At 41.5% G+C, this 18,757-nt stretch overlaps 1 protein-coding gene and 1 long non-coding RNA gene across 2 annotated transcripts; one reads left to right on the top strand and one right to left on the bottom strand.

The window, feature by feature from the left end:
* The first annotated feature begins 5,930 nt into the window (after positions 1–5,930).
* LOC122840643 lies at positions 5,931–7,356 on the top strand. Its single transcript, XR_006372266.1, has 2 exons — positions 5,931–6,818; positions 7,030–7,356. It is a non-coding gene; the product is annotated as an uncharacterized LOC122840643 (long non-coding RNA).
* Positions 7,357–15,326: 7,970 nt separating this feature from the next.
* On the bottom strand, positions 15,327–17,281 carry LOC122840642 (regulator of G-protein signaling 21-like). The gene is given in 5 exon segments (XM_044133187.1): positions 15,327–15,503; positions 15,602–15,768; positions 16,447–16,531; positions 16,776–16,901; positions 16,903–17,281. Coding segments are annotated over 5 exon segments (639 nt in total). The 5' UTR covers positions 16,987–17,281.
* Between the last annotated feature and the right edge of the window lie 1,476 nt (positions 17,282–18,757).

The raw sequence follows: 18,757 nt of genomic DNA, 5'->3' as shown, positions 1-18,757 counted from the left end.
GAACACGACGCTCCTCCGTCCGCTGGTCATTTCTCTGGATTTCCAACAAGTTTCTAAAATTCCAGAGAACTTTCCTCTGCTGCACCTGTCAGCTGAACTTCCTTTGTCCTGTCGCTCAGTTCCAGCGCTGTAGGTAAAATGACAATGAGTTGAACTTTCCAATTTCCATCTTACACTGAATTTTTTCATACAAGTTCTGTTTTTCTTTTTCTTTTTCTTCAGTAACATTTGGCCTTAGGATTTAGTTGTTGGAATTTCCCCTCATATTCGAAGAACTGAACTGCCAACAACACTTTACTGTGTCTTCATGTGTAATGTTGCATCTCATGTTGACTTATAATTAGATTTTTTTTTTTTTTTATGTCCCTTAAACAGATTTTTAGAAACCCTTGTTCGCTTTTGATTAGCTATTTATCACACACAGCAACTGCTTGTAGTTAAAAAAAAAAAAAATTATTTTCTTTATCCAAATGTGACTTTTATGCTGCTGAGAAAGTGGTTGGGCAGTTAATCCGTCAGAAGGACAGGTCATCAGTCAGTCGCAGGCTAAGTAGCTAGCACGTGCTAATGTTAGTTGTTTGACATTTTCACTTTGATCAAAAATATATTACACTGTCAATAAACATTATCCAAGTTAAATTATTTGTCAATTAATATCTTTCTAGGCTTTCTAATGTTGCGTTCTATCTTTTAAAATTATTATTTTTTAATTCAGAAAAATGTTTACTTGCATAGTAACCCTGGTTTCACTCATTTTGAACACTTTGCTGGGTTTGAAAACCTTGCACAATGTGTTGAACAGTGTCACGCTTGAGTGAAGCTCACATTTCGGAGAACGCCAACCTGAACGTGCTGGTTTTCACGCGTCAGCGGTAAATCGTCTTCACAATGTAGGGTTGATAGCACTTCTACATCAGTTCTTCTGTCTTCTCAATCCCCTGATTTTTTCCTCTTGCAGGGCAACTTCTGCTCTCCGCTGTCGCTACATGCATATTCAGTATGAGGAATTGCTGCAATTCAACCACATTGTGCGAGTCATTATCTACCGCCGCTGCATGCTCACCCTGGGGGGCGAATGCTGCAATTCAGTGACTCGATGCAATCTGCTGGGTTGATGCTCTGATAACTAGACTCAAGTGGAATTGTATGTATGATTGGATTGAATTACCTTTATTTGTAAAGTGCCTTGAGATAATATGTCGTGAATTGGCGCATGGCAAATTTGTTTTGTTTTTAAGGCCTAAGATTCAAGTAACTACTTTACATGTCCTTAAAAAAAAGAAACCACAACAAAAATCTCTTTAGATAACTACAATACATACATTTTATTTGTAGTGTGCCATGCATTTTAAACATCTCAAGGTGCTAAAACAATCACAAAAAACAGTCAGAGGTATAACCATCAGATGCATCTGTAAAAGAGGTTTCGGTTCTTTTTCTGGAAGGTTTCTGTGGTTTGTCGAGCCATCAGATCGACTGGAAGTGAATTCCATAACGGAGAAGTTGCTGAGAAGGCCTGCTGCTCCCTGGGTCTTCTCCTGAGGCACCAGGACAGGACTTCTTGCTGTCCCCGGTGAGGATCTGAGTCATTAAACTCCTCTAAGTTATCATGTCCGGCAGCAGGAGGTTGGTCAGATAGATGATCTCGATCAGCGGTGATCATCTCTCATTTGTCGTCAGGATGAACGATAACAGAATTGCACACTATAACATAAAAAAACCACTAGTAACACCATCATTTCATCCATCCTTCATGAGATGAGACACGTGGAAACCCGGTAGTTTCTCGGTACATCACAGGGGAAGACACAGACTCATAGGACAAACCTGGACAGACACACATACAAGTAAAGATTCTCCCATCCTTCTTCCAAAACATCAAGATTGGCTCTCATTGAGAGTCGCATGACGAAAATTGCGCCGTCCTCCCGTTCTCTACACCAGGCCCGGGTCAAACTACATGGCATGGAGCTTGGTGGTGCGTTGTGATTGGTCACAAGTATGCGTGTTATGCAGAAGTGTGCTACTACTCAGCTTTTGTGTCTGCTGGTGACATGAATACTTTTTAAGGAGAGTTTATCAAACGCGGCGAGGAATTATGTACATTTGTACAGTTCTTCACAGGAACTACAAAGATTATCAAATGGTTAAAAACTTCTTGATGGAAATTACAAAGTCGTTTCTCCATGGTGGAACCCATCTGCAAAAAAGTGTGGCGCTCTCTCCGTGAACGTTTAGTAACCCAAGTGTTACCTAAGCGTTGCCAGGTGTGATCAGAACGTACCAGTGGATGCGTGGAGGCATTTCCTGACACTTACTTTGTTTCCTCCTTGGAAGATGTTGGCAACCAGAACCCCTGCTATTGCTAACTGGATTACAGAGCCAGGGATCCTAAATTTGTAATCTGTGAAATCTTCTACCAAAAGTATAAAAACTATAAATGTAATGCAAGGTACATGTGCCTCACTAGTCGGGATGCAGGAATGAATGGGAGGCAGGGTTGGATGTAATGGTCCGGCCTGCATGCAACAAAAATACCAAAGAAGAAGAGTAACTGGAAATGCTCTCTGATTAGACTGAAGCTTGCAGGTGTGCCACTTCTCTGATGTGGTCAAACAGGATTTATCGGTAATAAACAGAAGTGAAATGGAAATTAGGCTATATGTGTACAGCTGGGGGAAAAAAACAACTTGCCACAAAAGAAGGTCTCTCAATTTGTGTCTTCATATCTATTTGAGGGAAAACTTCCCCAGCAGTTCAATGGAAAAGAGTCGGGGTGCAGCCTGAACACTCAACCCAAAATGCAGAATTTGAATTAAAAGCACTTTTTTAAAAATCCTTGTACAACGTTAATTTCGTCATAAATCAAGTTAGTAACTGTATATCACTAAACTCATGCTTGTTATTAGAGTTGTGAGGCCTTGGGGTAATTCTAGGAACGTAATCAGAATAATTTTCATTAAACAATAAACCACAGTGTCAACATTCAAAGCAAACTCCAAGTTTTCCTGTTCCTGCTCGGCCGAGGCAGAAGCAGAAGCTAAATATGCAAACCTGTGAGTTTTAGACGTTGCAGAATCAGCTTAGACACACCGTTAAACACAGTGGCAGCACTACAGTGCTGTGTGGGATGCAGTCCTGGAAGAAAACCTCTTAGTTTTATGTCAAACTCAAGACTTGGGGGGCCAAAGCCGCCAGAGCTTTTTATGTGGCCTTCTAGACTCTAAAGGGCCACGTAAACAGAACCATCAAGATAACAGAGTGCTTAAACATCATTTCATCAACTCTAATCGGTTCTTATCCGTTTACTGCCAAGTTGCATAAATTAGTCCCTCTACTTTCTTTGGAATTATTGTGGAAACTCACTTAAAAATCAACAAATCCTTATGATGCACTAATGCGTCATAAGGATTTTATTGCAGATTTTTTACAAAAATGCTGAAATACTTTGGATCTGAGACAATTTACTCCACCTGCAGGTGGCAGTATGTCCTAAACAGCTGTTCCAGTCTTACTTGATGTTGAATCATAATCCATAATGATTGGGCCGCCGGCGAGTAATAAAAAGTCGCATATACCGTCAAACATAAGCGCAAACATTTCTAAATAACTTCCACAAACATGTTTTTATTACAAAAAAAATAAAAAATCTCAAAAGCAATCGCAAAATCCTGGAGGGACTGGAAAGATGTTTAATATTATTTAATTTTACAAAATTATTTACTTTTTACCAGTTTAACGGCTTTTATTAATACATTCTGGCACAACTTTGACACCCCTGTGTTAAAGGATGTTAAAGTCTTTTTTTCATTCATAGATTCTCTATGTTTTGGCAGTTTAGGCTTTCTTATAATCGAGGTGGTCATAAAATTTATTTGTATTATTTTCAGCAATTTCCAAGCAATCGTTTTCAGACAAATGTTTTTGTTTGCTAAGCCTCTTAACGCTGACATTTACATCCTCCAGGAACACAAAGTCTTCTAAACTCCAGGGATTAACGTGTGCCGTTTCTACAAAGGGAACTTAGCAGAGAACCCGTTTTAAATGGCATATTGGGGCTCTTTGTTACTAACAGCTCGTCACAAAGACTCAATTTGTTCCCATCTCCTCTGCTGCATCCGAAATGAATGCCACAGATAAAACTGTTCGGCAGACAGAAAACAGTATTTTAACTTCAGCAGGGTTTGGAGGGCAGTGGATGGTCAAGTGGAGGGTAATTCCTCCCTCTGGTCCAGTTTCTGATTTTTGCTGGATTTTATGTTTTTTTTTTAAGTCATAACTTTTAAATCCTGTTCATTTGAGAAAGATTTTCTTTTTTCCTAGTTACAAAACTGCCCCTCCCGCCCTCCATTTCCCTCCCCACTCAATTTGATTTTTTCTCTGCAGTGTGGGCATCCAAGAAGCCAAATATGAATAATTAAAGAAGCTTTTCCATCATAGTGTGTGCAAGTTGGTCTGTCTGGATTTATAGTAATTTTTGATAAACTAGTATATGTGCACCGATGAGGTGTTGTTGTTAGATAAAAAGTCACTTTTAAATATAACAACCTTCAGCCAGATCTTACACCTTTCATTAATCCCACATTTATGTATTAAAAATATTTAGTGTAATATTCTAATCTTAAATGTCACATTTTTATTGACTGTAAGTACATAATTGAGAAGTGGAAGGGAAGCAATGCATGTTTTCCTTCTTAAAGGGACAGTATCATGTAAAAATGCCTTTGAGCTTCACGTTATGTTGTGTTATTCCCTCATTAATAACATACTTGGAGTGCTGCTTTGACTCTTTCACACATGTTTGACAATTTCTTTAATTTCCCATTCAGCTGTGCAAAACGTCTGGGTGGGTCTAGCTCCGCCTTCAAGGACAAAGCTCCTCCTTGGAGCTGCATTTCTCGAGCTTCTGCCTCACTGAACTTCCTCACTGAGCTCCTTCAGACTAGCCAGCAGCAATTAGCAAACACCTGATGGAAGTGTGCATCAGCTGAGCTCATTATAGGAGCTACTCCTCAGTGAAACGCTGTTAAATACGTTGCTAAAGAGTTAATAGAAGAGTCGTGTTGTTTTGGCTTCCTGAAGTCGGAGTTCCAGACAGAGCAGGAGATTTTAAAGAGACAGAGGCACAATTTCAAGGTGTTAAATTACAAAGTAAAATTTCTTTTCAGTCATATTTGATATTTACAGAACCTTATAGCAACTGAAATGAACACGGTTATTTGATTATGCTACTAAATGGCACTATGTGGCTGGAAAACACCAAATACTTTAAAGATAAAAATCTAAAAAGTGCGACTCCTTTTCTATTTTGCTCCACTAAGTTAATATTTCATACTAACTTTTGCTGTACCAAAGATGTCTCCCAGTTTTGCACACCAAGAGATTAAAGTTTCCACCCATCCTTCTTTGCAAGCTAGTTTTTGTCATATTGGATGGAGAGATCTGCTTAGACCGTCAATTAAAAATCCCAAAGACACATTGAAGCTTGAGGCTGGACTCAGACGACACAAAAAAAATAAATAAAAAAATTCAAGGGGTCAGGCAACGTTTGCATAACAGTCTATGGATATTTTATTCAGTGGAAGTTCTGACGCTGTGAAGCGTCGAAAGAGTCCAGAAACTCAATGCGAAGACGTGCATAACCTCAAAATATGCCCAAGAGATTTCAGGATATCTAACATGTTGCTACTGATGTAAGCAGCACTTTATCTCCTTGTCGCCATCCATGCGTTTCTAACAGGAAATGCTTTGTACATGTTGATGACTTGCAGCGGTGACATTAAGTGCTATCAAGCTTTTTTTTTGCCTTTATCGGTTGCAACACCTCACCAGTTCCTCCGTCGGCTGTTGTCATTAGCGGCTGGTGACGTTTTCAGGGGGTTTGCATGCGGCGGCTTGACGAAGCTTTAGCAAAACAACGTCTAACGGACACTGTTTCTGTCCTGTTCTTCTGATAAGCAGAGGCCTGAACAAAAACGAACGGTCCTCTGCCAGATCACTCCGGCTGCAGTGGCAGCCGCAATCATCTCAGGCAAAGGAAGTTGTGGCGGGGTGTCACGACGCTCTGCCAAAACACGTGGAACACCTCTTTAAATAAAACTCCCCGTACATTGGGTACCACCAACACAAACTGAACAACGTGTTCATGAAGCACACAGCAGTCACAAGGCGAAACCAGGCCGGGAACTACTTCTACTTTCCAAACAACAAAAAAAACACACACAAAAAAACATGTGACAATAAAGATAGGACGCACATCACTTTATTCTTTCGAACTTTTATACAGAGTAACCTGAGGTTAAGATGGAGACTTTCCAAGAGAGTTAAAGCCTCTTTGTTGTATTTGTGCTTGAATGTGATGGGGAGAAGGTTGCGCTCTTTTTGGATTTGCATCCGTTTGCATAAACTATTCCATCAGCTTGTAAAATCCATCATGTCCCAATGAGAAGTGGTAGGCACAAACAAAACGTACTCTAGCTACAGCCATCCCTTCTCTCCACCTTTGATTCACTTAAAAACTACATTTCGGGTCTTTGATCCGTGGCGTGAGCTGTCAGATCAGATTAGTGTGACAGAATGGACATTAGAAGTATTACACCCCCCTCCCTTTTTTTACTTTACTTTATTTAAAGACTTCTTTTGACCGTGCCTTTGGGCTGCACTTCCCCTGCTTGAGCTGGGATGCAGTTACAGCAGTTCGCCACCAGTTGGCACATGGAGCACGGTGAGCACTCCTGACTCAGCGAGCCAACGGCAATTTAGTGCAGTAACGGCTGGTCAGCGGAGGCGCTCACTGTCGCTCTTGTCTGTGTTAACAGGTAAATATCAATTAGCGCTGCTATTTACATAAATTGTCTTGTTGAGGGGAAGTGTGCTAGAGTAAAGTAACTAAATGTTTATGTGTAAGTTTTGAATGAGCATTTTGACCTATATTGTAAATATTTATTGACTCAGCGAGCCAACGGCAATTTAGTGCAGTAACGGCTGGTCAGCGGAGGCGCTCACTGTCGCTCTTGTCTGTGTTAACAGTGTAAAGAAAATAAAGAACCTGCGAAAAACACACTGTCTAATCATTAAAGTGTGCAACAAAAATTGGTGGCCCGTACGGGGATCAGCGGTGCTTCAGTAAAGAGAAAGAGAGATCGTGGCACACCAGCGATGGAGTTGGAGCAACTGCAGGACCAGCTAAGTAAGGCCCTAGTGCAGTTGAAAGTGGACCAGCTACAAGAGGTGTGTTTATATGGAAAAGTCTCAGCAGAAAACCAAACCAGGAAGCACAAGCTGATCAGTCTAATAAATACAGCTGTAGATACAGCTATAGATTGTGAGGAAGAGGATGTGGCTTGTGAATTCCTCAGCAGATTAATATCAAAAGCTAAAGAAGTGAGCGAAAATGAGATGTCACAGATGGTCGATGATGCTGTGAATCAGGATAATGCTGCTCTTATAAGTTTGCAAGAACAATATGCAGCATTACAGTTAAGTTTCCAGGCTGCAACAAAGAAATTACAGGGAGAAATGGCAAAATTGGAAAACAAAGTGAAAAACAACCTACCAACCCCATTGTAGCACATCCACCAGAAGTTACAATAAGAAGAGAATTTAAAATTAATGGCCAAATTGGAGAAAGAGGTCAGAGAGACAAACTGTCCTATTCAAACCTGATCCATCAGATTGAAATGGGCCTAAAAAGAAATCACAGTGAAGTGGAGATCATAGAGGCTGTGGTCAGGGCTATTAGCCCAGGTCTACCCCTCCGCGACATGCTAGAGATCAAAACAGACCTCACTATTGCACAGCTGCGAACAATACTAAAGGGTCATTACAAAGAAGACAGCTCCACTGACCTGTACCATCGGTTAATTAACATCACACAGGACAGTAATGAGTCACCACAAAATTTCTTGTTTAGAGCAATAGAGTTAAAAGAAAGATTGCTAGATGCATCAAGAGAACATGGCTCTGAGGAAGATTACGCCCAGAACTGATTCAAAAGAAGTTTCTGAGAGCAGTAGGAACAGGACTTATTAATGATAATGTTAAACACCAGCTCAAGAACTTCCTGGATGATCTGACAGTTGCAGATGATGTACTGATAGCAAAGACTAATGAGGCAGCTAGTATTGAATGGGAAAGGCAACAGAAGTTCAGAAGGAATAATAAAGATCTGAAAGTGAGGGAGGTTAGAGCAGAAGCACAGGCAGTTCCCAAAACAACAGTTGGAGCAGTTTGGGAGCAAGAACAGCCATCTTCCATCGAAAAAAAAAATAGAACTGGAAAAGTACAATCATCTGCTTCTCACACAGAAACTGAGCTCCTAGATGCCATCCGACAACTTCAAAGTGAGATGCAAGACATCAGGAGACTGGTTAATGACTCTCATTTATCTATTTCCAAATCAAAACCAAGTCGGAGGCGTGGATGTAAACATTGCCAGGAAAACAATAGAGGAGAGTTTTGTGACCATTGCTTCAAATGTGGACAAGGTGGGCATCTATCACGTGGGTGTAGATTTGTTAAAAACACATCAGACAGGCCCGGAGAAGCAGATATGTCTGTGAGCAGTGTGACATCTGTACCAGCAACAGAATATGATAAAAAGGAAAATGACCAAACAGGAAATGGACACAAGCTGACCACTGACATCACACATCATTCGGAACTTAAGTGTATGGAAGGAGTGAGACATGCAGCACCTGAGTTGAATGAGAGTGTTGGTATCAACCTCCTCTCTCCATCACAAAGAGACAAACTGCTTAACTTGATTGGAAAGAAGTGTACCATTATCTGTCTGCTGGATGGAGTGGAAACCAGAGCTCTATGGGATACTGGATCACAGGTCTGCCTCATGAGTGAAAAATGGAGAAAGCAGAATCTCCCTCATGTTACTATCAGAAGTCTCACTGAGATTATTGGACCTGGAATATTGGATGGAAGAGCAGTGAATAAGACACCAATCCCTTTTATTGGCTGGGTTGAGGTCAAATTTAAATTACCATCAGTGAGTCAAACACAACTAGAGCTCTGGGTGCCAGTTCTAGTTGCTGAAGAGGATGCAGTGGAGAAGAACCAATCATTGGTTACAATGTGATTGAGTACCTATTAAAAGGGGTCTAGATCCTCCCACCATCATCACAGAAGCTGTTAGTACAGCATTTTCCATTGAAAGTAAGAAGGCAGAGGTATTTCTAAAAGTCATGAGAAATATGAAGGAGGAACAGGGCATAAGTACTGTTAAAGCATCGAGAGAAAACTTCATCATCCCAGCTGGCCAGACGAAGATGGTGAAGTGCAGTACACGAGCTGGTCCACTTGCAGGTCAGCAAGGAGTCCTGTTTGAACCTCTGTCACAGTCGCAGCTACCAGAAGGACTAAGGGTTAAAGAAGGAATAGTGTGCCTACATCAGAGTTCCTGGTCCTGCTTCAGAATCCCAGTGAACAATGATACTGCTCATGACATTATTTTACCCTCCAAAAGCAAAGTAGGTCAAATCCAAGCAGTAAAAGCAATGTATGTGGCACCAACAGAATCAACAAAAATAAATGAAATAGAGACACCAAATTTCAATTGTGAAAAGGGAACTTCAACAGGATCAGAGAGCAAAGGAGAAAAAAAGGAGAACCAAAATAGGGCTGAAAGTGAAGATCTTTGGGATCCACCAGTTCCCATCAGCCACCTTTCCCCAGCACAACAGCAGTTGGTGAAACAACTACTCCGAGATGAGTGTAAAGCCTTCTCTCATGATGATTATGATGTTGGAACCATCCCCTCACTGCAGCTCAAAATCCGACTGCAAGATCCCACACCAGTGACAAGAACATATATATCTGTTCCAAAACCACTGCACAATGAGGTAAAAGAATATCTTGAAGATTTGTTAAATAGAGGATGGATCACAAAGTCTAGGTCAAATTATTCTAGCCCAATAGTCTGTGTCCGTAAAAGGGATGGTAGCCTCAGACTGTGCTGTGATTACAGAGAGTTGAATAAGAAGTCTCTGCCAGATCGTCATCCCATTCCCCGCATACAGGACATGCTAAATAGCCTGATTGGAAGTTCTTGGTTTTCTGTCCTTGATCAGGGAAAAGCCTATCACCAGGGCTTTCTGGAAGAATCAAGTCGCCCGCTCACTGCATTTATCACACCGTGGGGTCTGTATGAATGGGTGAGAATACCATTTGGATTATCATCAGCACCAGCAGAGTTTCAGAGGTCCATGGAGGAGTGCCTGACTGGACTACGTGATGAGGTGTGTTTGCCTTACCTGGATGATAATTTGGTGCACTCTAAAACATTTGAAGACCACTTGAATCATCTTAGAAGTGTATTGCAGCGTTATCAGGAAACAGGAGTCAAGCTGACACCAAGGAAATGTGACATCTTTAAGAACCAAGTGAGATTTCTTGGAAAGTTGGTCACAAAAGATGGATATACAGTGGATCCTGCAGATATTGCTCCTGTACAGGCTTTGAGAGAGAGAAAACCTCCACAGTGGGAGAACTGAGAAAATTATTGGGATTTGTCTCCTACTATCGCAGTTACATCCCAAACTTCTCCGCATAGCTAAGCCTCTATATGATCTTCTCTCCTTAAGCCCTGAGAAAAGGGAAAAGGAAAACACAAAAGCGAGAAGTAGGGAAACAAAATCAGAACAGTGGACAATTACCATCATCACACCCAATTATATGGTCAGCAAAACATCAAGAAGTGCTTGGCCAGTTATTAGATTTTCTAGTGAAGCCACCAGTATTGGGTTATCCGGACTTTGAACAACTGCTCATTCTACATTGTGAAGCTTCACAAGAAGGGCATGGAGCTGTAAATTACAAGAGAAAACAGGTAACACTAGCAGACATAGCATATGTATCAATAACGCTAACACCCCAGAAAAAACTATCACCTTCATTCAGGAAAACTGGAGTTCCTGGCTCTGAAGTGGGCCATCTGTGAGAGGTTTAGAGATTATCTCTATTATGCACCACCATTTACAGTTTACACTGACAATAACCCTCTTACATATGTGCTTTCCACAGCTAAACTGAATGCAACCACTCATCGATGGGTTGCTGAACTGGCTGATTTCCAGTTCTCAATAAAGTATCGCCCAGGTAAAGTAAATGGAGATGCAGATGGTCTCTCCGAATGTCACTCAGCATGGAGGAGTACATGCAAACCTGCACACAGGTAGTACACCCAGAGGTGATGAACAGTGTTATTCAAGCAGTTGCTCTTCAGTTTCAAGACTCTGAGCCATGGCTATGCCCAGCAACCATCAACAGTCTGGTCACAGAGGAATGTGATGCAGCTAACACATCAGTAAAGGACATCAGTAGAGCAGCTCTTAGACAAGCTCAACAAGATGATCCAGTGATTAGTGAAGTATTGAGATGTGTTACTGCACAGAAAAAACCAAAGCATGGCTGGCACAAGGGCAACAGGTTGGCTGTTGCTCTGATGAGACAAAAACACAGATTATATATGGATGAAGATGGACTACTCCACCGCAAGACAGCCAGTCGCTCACAACTCCTTCTACCACAGAAATATCATGCACTTGTTTTTAAGGAGCTTCATGAGGAGATGGGTCATCTTGGAGTTGAGAGGGTGTTGCATCTCATCAGAGATCGCTTTCTATTGGCCTAACATGCAAGGTGATGTTGAACACTATGTCACCCGTGTATGCAGTTGTTTGAAACGAAAGCGGCCCAATAAACCAGCTCGAGCCCCTCTTACCAACATCATCACTACATACCCATTTGAGTTAGTCTCCATTGATTTCTTACATCTGGAGAAATGCAGTGGTGGGTATGAATACATCCTTGTAGTGATGGATCATTTCACACGGTTTGCCCAGGCTTATCCTTGTAAAAAAACAAAGCTGCCTAAACAGCTGCAGAGAAAATATTTGGGGATTTTATTTTGAAGTTTGGTTTTCCCACAAAGCTGCATCATGACCAGGGTAAAGAGTTTGAAAACAAACTATTTGCATCACTCGAAAAGTACAGTGGAGTCAAGGGGTCAAGAACAACGCCATACCATCCGCAGGGTAATGGTCAGGTTGAAAGGTTCAACAGGACACTACTTGCCATGCTGAGGAGTCTGCCAGAAATTGAAAAAAAAGATTGGAAATCTTCTCTACCAAAAGTGGTTCATGCATACAATTGCACACGCAGCGAAGCTTACTGGCTATGTCTGCATTTCCTCTTATTTGGTCGTCAGCCCCTCCCCATTGATCTTATGTTTGGTCTCAGTGAAAAGAACCAAAGCTCTTCCCACCGGGATTATGCAGAAAATGGAGGACAAGGATGAGTGAAGCCTATCAGTTGGCATCCAGGACAGCCAGTAAGCAAGCGATGAGGGAAGGCTCACTATGATAGGAAACTGCATGGAGGGGAGTTGTATCCAGGTTGCCGAGTGCTTGTTAGGAATCTGAATGAGAAGGGAGGACCAGGAAAATTGAGAGCATTCTGGGAAGATAAAGTGTACCTTGTTAAAGAAAGGAAACATCAGGACAGTCCTGTCTATGAAATTCACCCAGAAAGTGGAAAAGGGCGAATCAGGACCATCCACAGAAATCTGCTGCTTCCATGCGATTTCCTTTCAACGACAGAACCAAAAGTAACCACTCAACCTAAAAGACCCCGAAAAGAGAAAGAGAAGCAGAGACATGCAGACAGCTCTGATGATGAAGACGACTGGGAAGCCATCATTCATCCACCTCTACAGCATCACAAAATGGAGTCAGATCATCTCATCGAGAGTCAGCTGAGAGCGGAGGCACCAGAGTTCCACCCAATCAACGAGGACATGCAAAGGGACTGCATAGCTGATGGTGGTGGACCAGGGCAGCAACCAACTCTTGGTGAGGACATGGATGCAACACTAGAAGACGACTTTCATCCAGAGAACATGAACAGTGGAGATGAGTCTCACCAGTCAGCTGCCAGTGACCAAGAAGAGACTGACATATCACCCCACAGGGTGGGAAGGTATCCCTTCAACAAGAAAACCTATGTTACGATTCAATTACCATAATTTGGGACAGCCTTTTCTCTAATGTGAATAAGTTAGAATGATTTGCATGATTAACTACTTTTTGATGTATCTTAGGTAGAATGATAGATGAGTACCCATGGTATCAATTTCAGCATGTTTTTAAAGGTAGAGTTTACTTTTAAGTTAAAGTACCTTACTCTCAGAAGAGATTGCAGATATTTACGCTACTGGCGGATCAAGTGGTGGATTGTCATCGTGCACAATGACGTCGACTGCAGCAATGTGACGTTAATAGGAGATATATGTCATATTGTCGGACTGGACACAGCATAGCATCTCTTTGAACATTCATTCTGACTCCTTCCTAGAAGTACTCTGCATAATTGTAAAGCATTAAAACATGTTTGCTGATTTATTTGCTGTAACGCTAGGGTACCCGAATGTCGGGACGACATTACATTTTGGAGGGGAGAGTGTGACAGAATGGACATTAGAAGTATTACACCCCCCTCCCTTTTTTTACTTTACTTTATTTAAAGACTTCTTTTGACCGTGCCTTTGGGCTGCACTTCCCCTGCTTGAGCTGGGATGCAGTTACAGCAGTTCGCCACCAGTTGGCACATGGAGCACGGTGAGCACTCCTGACTCAGCGAGCCAACGGCAATTTAGTGCAGTAACGGCTGGTCAGCGGAGGCGCTCACTGTCGCTCTTGTCTGTGTTAACAGGTAAATATCAATTAGCGCTGCTATTTACATAAATTGTCTTGTTGAGGGGAAGTGTGCTAGAGTAAAGTAACTAAATGTTTATGTGTAAGTTTTGAATGAGCATTTTGACCTATATTGTAAATATTTATTGACTCAGCGAGCCAACGGCAATTTAGTGCAGTAACGGCTGGTCAGCGGAGGCGCTCACTGTCGCTCTTGTCTGTGTTAACAGTGTAAAGAAAATAAAGAACCTGCGAAAAACACACTGTCTAATCATTAAAGTGTGCAACATTAGCTCAGACGTTGCGCTCTGACTGTCCTCAGATACATTTTCGCAATGAGTGAGCAGTTCTCCCGCCCACTGTCTGGTGTCTGGCTGCAGCTCTAAGTTTAACTTGAGATGATTCATGGACGTCTTCAATAAATGGAGCTTCTGGGTCAAATTGAGTGAAATGTACGGGAGGCCAGTAGAGCCAAACTCCCCAAAAAAATCATAACCCCCCCCCAAAAATATTTAATGTGATAACTTAAGTAAAATTGAAATAAGTACATATGATAAAAAAAAATTATAATTACAAATATGAAAATGGGTCAATATATTACCAAATAAGGATATACCAGTATTGTTAATTTAAGAGAAAATTCATTGTGCTTTCAAACATTTACAGTTATTTCACTTGTTTGTGGTTTCATATTTCTGGAAATAATCAAAACTATTACAATTATTGAACTGAATCAAGATCTGGAGTGGTTAACTTTCACTATAACAAAAAATGCATCTACAGTAATGTTTGCCCCTCCCACTGACTCTGATTTTTGTGCCACAAATAAAATGATGAAGTAAATAATCAAATAATGCATTAAAATCTTACAGAATTATTCACATATTCATTCAGGAACTGAATTAAATATTAGAACATTAAATAATTGTTGATTCATGTATTTATTTAATTAATGTATTTTTTAAAGGTTTTTAATTTACACATGTCAAAATATTTATTCAACCTATCTCACTAAATCCAAATTGTGACACTTTTGGACTTCCATAGGAGGGAATGCAGAGGCATTTGTAACTTCAAGACCTTTGCTGCCACCTGGTGTTCGAGTGACCTTTTTGCACCCGGCAGCTCATCAACGTTCATTTGCATTGTACTCAGAAGAACCACACCCAAGCTCAACAGATTTAGTCTGTAAGATGTTTTAAAGCTGCAAACAGAAATAAACTTTAAGTAGAGGGTAAAGCAGACAGATATAACTACGTGTTTGCATATTAAAATGGAGAGAAAAAACCTGCAGAACAAATCAGCATTTCTTTCTGCATAATCAATCAAAGTTGTGATAATACTTTACAATAAAGGAACTGATTCAGTGTAGTCATAGACTAGAAGAAATAGATAATGGTGGAAGATGTATGTGGACTGTTTCCTACAGGATTAGCTTCGTCTTAACATAAACAAACAGTAAATACTCTAGAGCAGCAACTCACTACAGAACCACACAGGGTGAGAAGAAGTAAAGATACATTCCCTATGCTCCAGGATGAGGACGGTGCGGGATAAACCGGTTATCCACGCAGCATCGCAGCCCAGCAGGAGGTTTTCACGGGACCTTTTCCATCGGAACAGTCACCTGGAGTCGGCTTTCCTCAGGAGTCCCTGATAGATGTCAGATTTTAGGAAGCGCGGGTAGCAATCCCTGGCCATCAGGCTGTAGACGAGCTTCTGCGCCGTGTCGAAAGACGTCAGAGTCGGCTTGGAGATGTTCTTTGTGATGTTTTCTCTGGTAGTGCAGTCGATGTTGATCTGGAATCGAACAACGCGACCCAGAGTGTCGTTAGAGCGGCGGGGTTCTGAATGGGAGCAACTCAATCCGACATGTTTTTTTTTTTAATTGTTTTTACCTGTCTGGGTGCTTCCGGGTGGACAAACTCAGAGTAGATCCTGTTGGCGGACGAGATCATCTCCGGGACCGTCTTGATTTTCTTGTAGTCCTCGCAGGCGAGCCAAAACAGGATGTTCTCCTCGCTGTACTCCGACTTCAGGAACTCCCGGAACGCTATCTGTCCGGCTGGAAATCACGGGTCAGGAGATTTGTGTCACGTCAAGTCAAGTCAATTCAATTCAATTCAATTCAATTCAATTCAATTCAATTCAATTCAATTCAATTCAATTCAATTCACATTCGTTTCATCAGGGACAGAACATTAAACCATTCTACATGTTAAAAAGAAAGCAATTGTTGTTTTCTGGCCACAGGCTAATTTGCAAACCCAGTCCTTGATTGGACCTTTATTAAAAGGCAGCGAAATTAGAATTAAAGATTCTTGTCACACACACACAAACACGCACACACACCTACATAAAACTTTTGGAACTTAAGAAAAACATGAAAATACATATTAGAGAAAGCTAACTCTCCACAATGAAGTAGGTTGGTATCGATCAGCCTATCTTTATTACTGATGATGAACTGTTCCAGATGTACAAACCGCTAGAAAAGATGTTTCCCACCAACAGCTGTCATTAAAACTCGTTGAACAATTTGAATTAAGAGGAGTTGCAGCAACATTTCATTTCATTTTGGGATCCATATAGTGTTTTTGAACTGAATTGAATGAGGACCTCTGAATGAGAAGATATCTTGACCATATGATGTCTTGTACTTTGAAGGTTTGCAGTCTCCAGTGACTTTGCCTCTGGTCACCCCTAGTCAACGACTCAAGGAGCAAGATTTGAAGATCCTCACCTTTGCAACCGAGGACTTTATCCACGGATTCACTCCAAGTCTCAACATCGTCCAGCGGATCCTTGGGAAAGCAACAAAATCTACCCTTGAAAAGAGCATCAAGAGCCATCACTAGCCAAGTTATCTGCGACCGCTACGTGTAAACACCTACAACATCCTGACAAATCCTGGTAGACCATTTTCACAACTTGAGGCTAACTAATGCCCCAAAGTAAAAAATGAGACTTACAGTGAGAGAAAAACTCCTTGGTGTTTTCCACATGGCTGCTGTGTGAAGTTTCCTGCTGAAATGTGCTAAAGGCCCAATAATTATACATGCAGAAACTCACTTTATCGCCATCTCCTTCGTCTTCTGCTATGGGCGACGGAGACAAAGTCCTGCCAGGTTGAGGTCGGGGCTGTGACCGTTCGCAAATGATTGGAGTCGAGCGACTGAGCAAATCTAAATCTCAACCCACTCCGTCGACGCACCCCACCCAGTGTGGATGGAATATATGGAAATGGGCATGCAAAGTGTTGTTGTTGGGAGAACCAGGGCATCCTACCACAACTTGAGGAAGAGAGAGCTCAGCCGTGATTTAGGCTGACCTCACCTGTCGGGCCACAGCGGTGGTTATTGTGGTTGTGTTAATAAGAAATAACTACATGACTCGACTGGATAATTCCAGCATGTAGGGTCAGGATGGGGTCAAGCAAAGTTCTTGAAGGCTTTGATGACAAGCATTCAGCCATATTTCAGTCTTGAGGGTTGGTATTCCTGCGGTGGAGCTCAAGACTTTTGAGCTTAGAAACCAAACCTACTTAAAACAACAGGAAGCGCCGAGCAAAAAGATCTCGACCGTACGCAAATGGCCGTAAACAAATCGGCCGATGAGGCATGGAGCTCGTCATGCCTGCAGTTTTTGCATCCGTGCGGCGTAACTTAGGAGACAAAAGAGGCAAACGCGCCGATTTATCATCCGCCTTCAAGCGCCGTGACAGAAGTTTGGAGCATTGGAGAGATCGGCGAATCTCCCGGGGGGCCGAAAGGCTGGGAGCGTAAAAAACTCAAACACTTGTGTGAGAATATGTGGAGTTTGAAAAGAGCAAGACTGACTGCACATTTACTACAGGAGAGCATTCTCACATTTCACTTGAATAATTCTGTTTAAAGCGCTTCTGCGTTGCTGCGCTTGCTCTTGCTCAATAAATTATGTTTCCAGATGCAGCATAAAGAATTTTTGATCAACCACACATATTATCCACTTCGTCATTTGAACCGATGAATTGATGCGCCACTAGTCATTTCAGTTCAGATCTCAGAGTTTAGGGATCAAACCGTTCAGCAGTATTCAAACTGATTTTATTCAATTAAAAATCAGGTTTGGTGTGAACAGGATCATAGTCCTGTTGAAACCTGACTTGTTCAGTCAAGTTTCAACAATTCAACTGTTTCTTTGAGGTGAGCTACGTTTATTTAGATGTCATTGCAGCCAAATAGCTCAAACTTTATTAAAGCTTTGCTCAGACGGAATTTAATTTGGCCGCGTGAGCAGTGGTACGTTGTCACAGTTGCAGCAATCATTGACGTGGCATTTTCTCCAACGGTGGCAAACCTTCAAATGATTCTGTACTTTCCGTCAGGACTCTGGCTTTTTGGGTTGGATCATATTTATGATTATGTTTTAGTTCACTTTAGGTTAGCCCTTCATGATCATTTCAGTTTTATTATTTGAGGTTATTTAGTGTGATTAGAATTGCCTTGTTGTTTTCCTTATCTGCAGCCCTTCAGAGTGTTTCTAGTTAGGTTCATTCTTTAGTTAGGTTCTGTTGTTCTTGTACGTCGGAGTCCATATCGAGCTTCTTTAGTGATTATATTTTATTTTTATTTAATCCTTCTAGTTCCCCCCATAGTGTTTCTAGTTATTTTGTTACTTTAGGTTTATTTAGTCTTTCTGTAGTAAATCTAGTTAGGTTATCTCTTTGTTCAGATCTTCTAGTTTCTATAGCTCTACGTCCCCTAGTTCGTATTATTGATAGAGCAGCCTTCCTTCTGTTTAGGTTTTCCCCTCATGTCTTTTTGTCTTCTAGTTCATCAGGTTTTCTTTAGTATTAATGTTTTCTTTTGTTTTAAAGGTATTTTCAGCTCCCTGGTGTTTCCTCTCTGTTTTTTCTCCAGTGTATCTCCTCGGCTTCCTTGTGTCAACTGCTCACACCTGCAACCAGTTATCTCATCTCTTTAGGTCCGTTGTTCCATTTACTACCTCCCAGTATTTAAGCTCCTCTACTCCACTTATTTCTACGCCCACTGCCTGCTGCGTCTGGGTCCACC

Source organism: Gambusia affinis, linkage group LG12 (assembly GCF_019740435.1).
Source record: "Gambusia affinis linkage group LG12, SWU_Gaff_1.0, whole genome shotgun sequence".
NCBI lineage: Eukaryota > Metazoa > Chordata > Actinopteri > Cyprinodontiformes > Poeciliidae > Gambusia > Gambusia affinis.
This window is presented reverse-complemented; position numbering and strand designations above follow the sequence as displayed.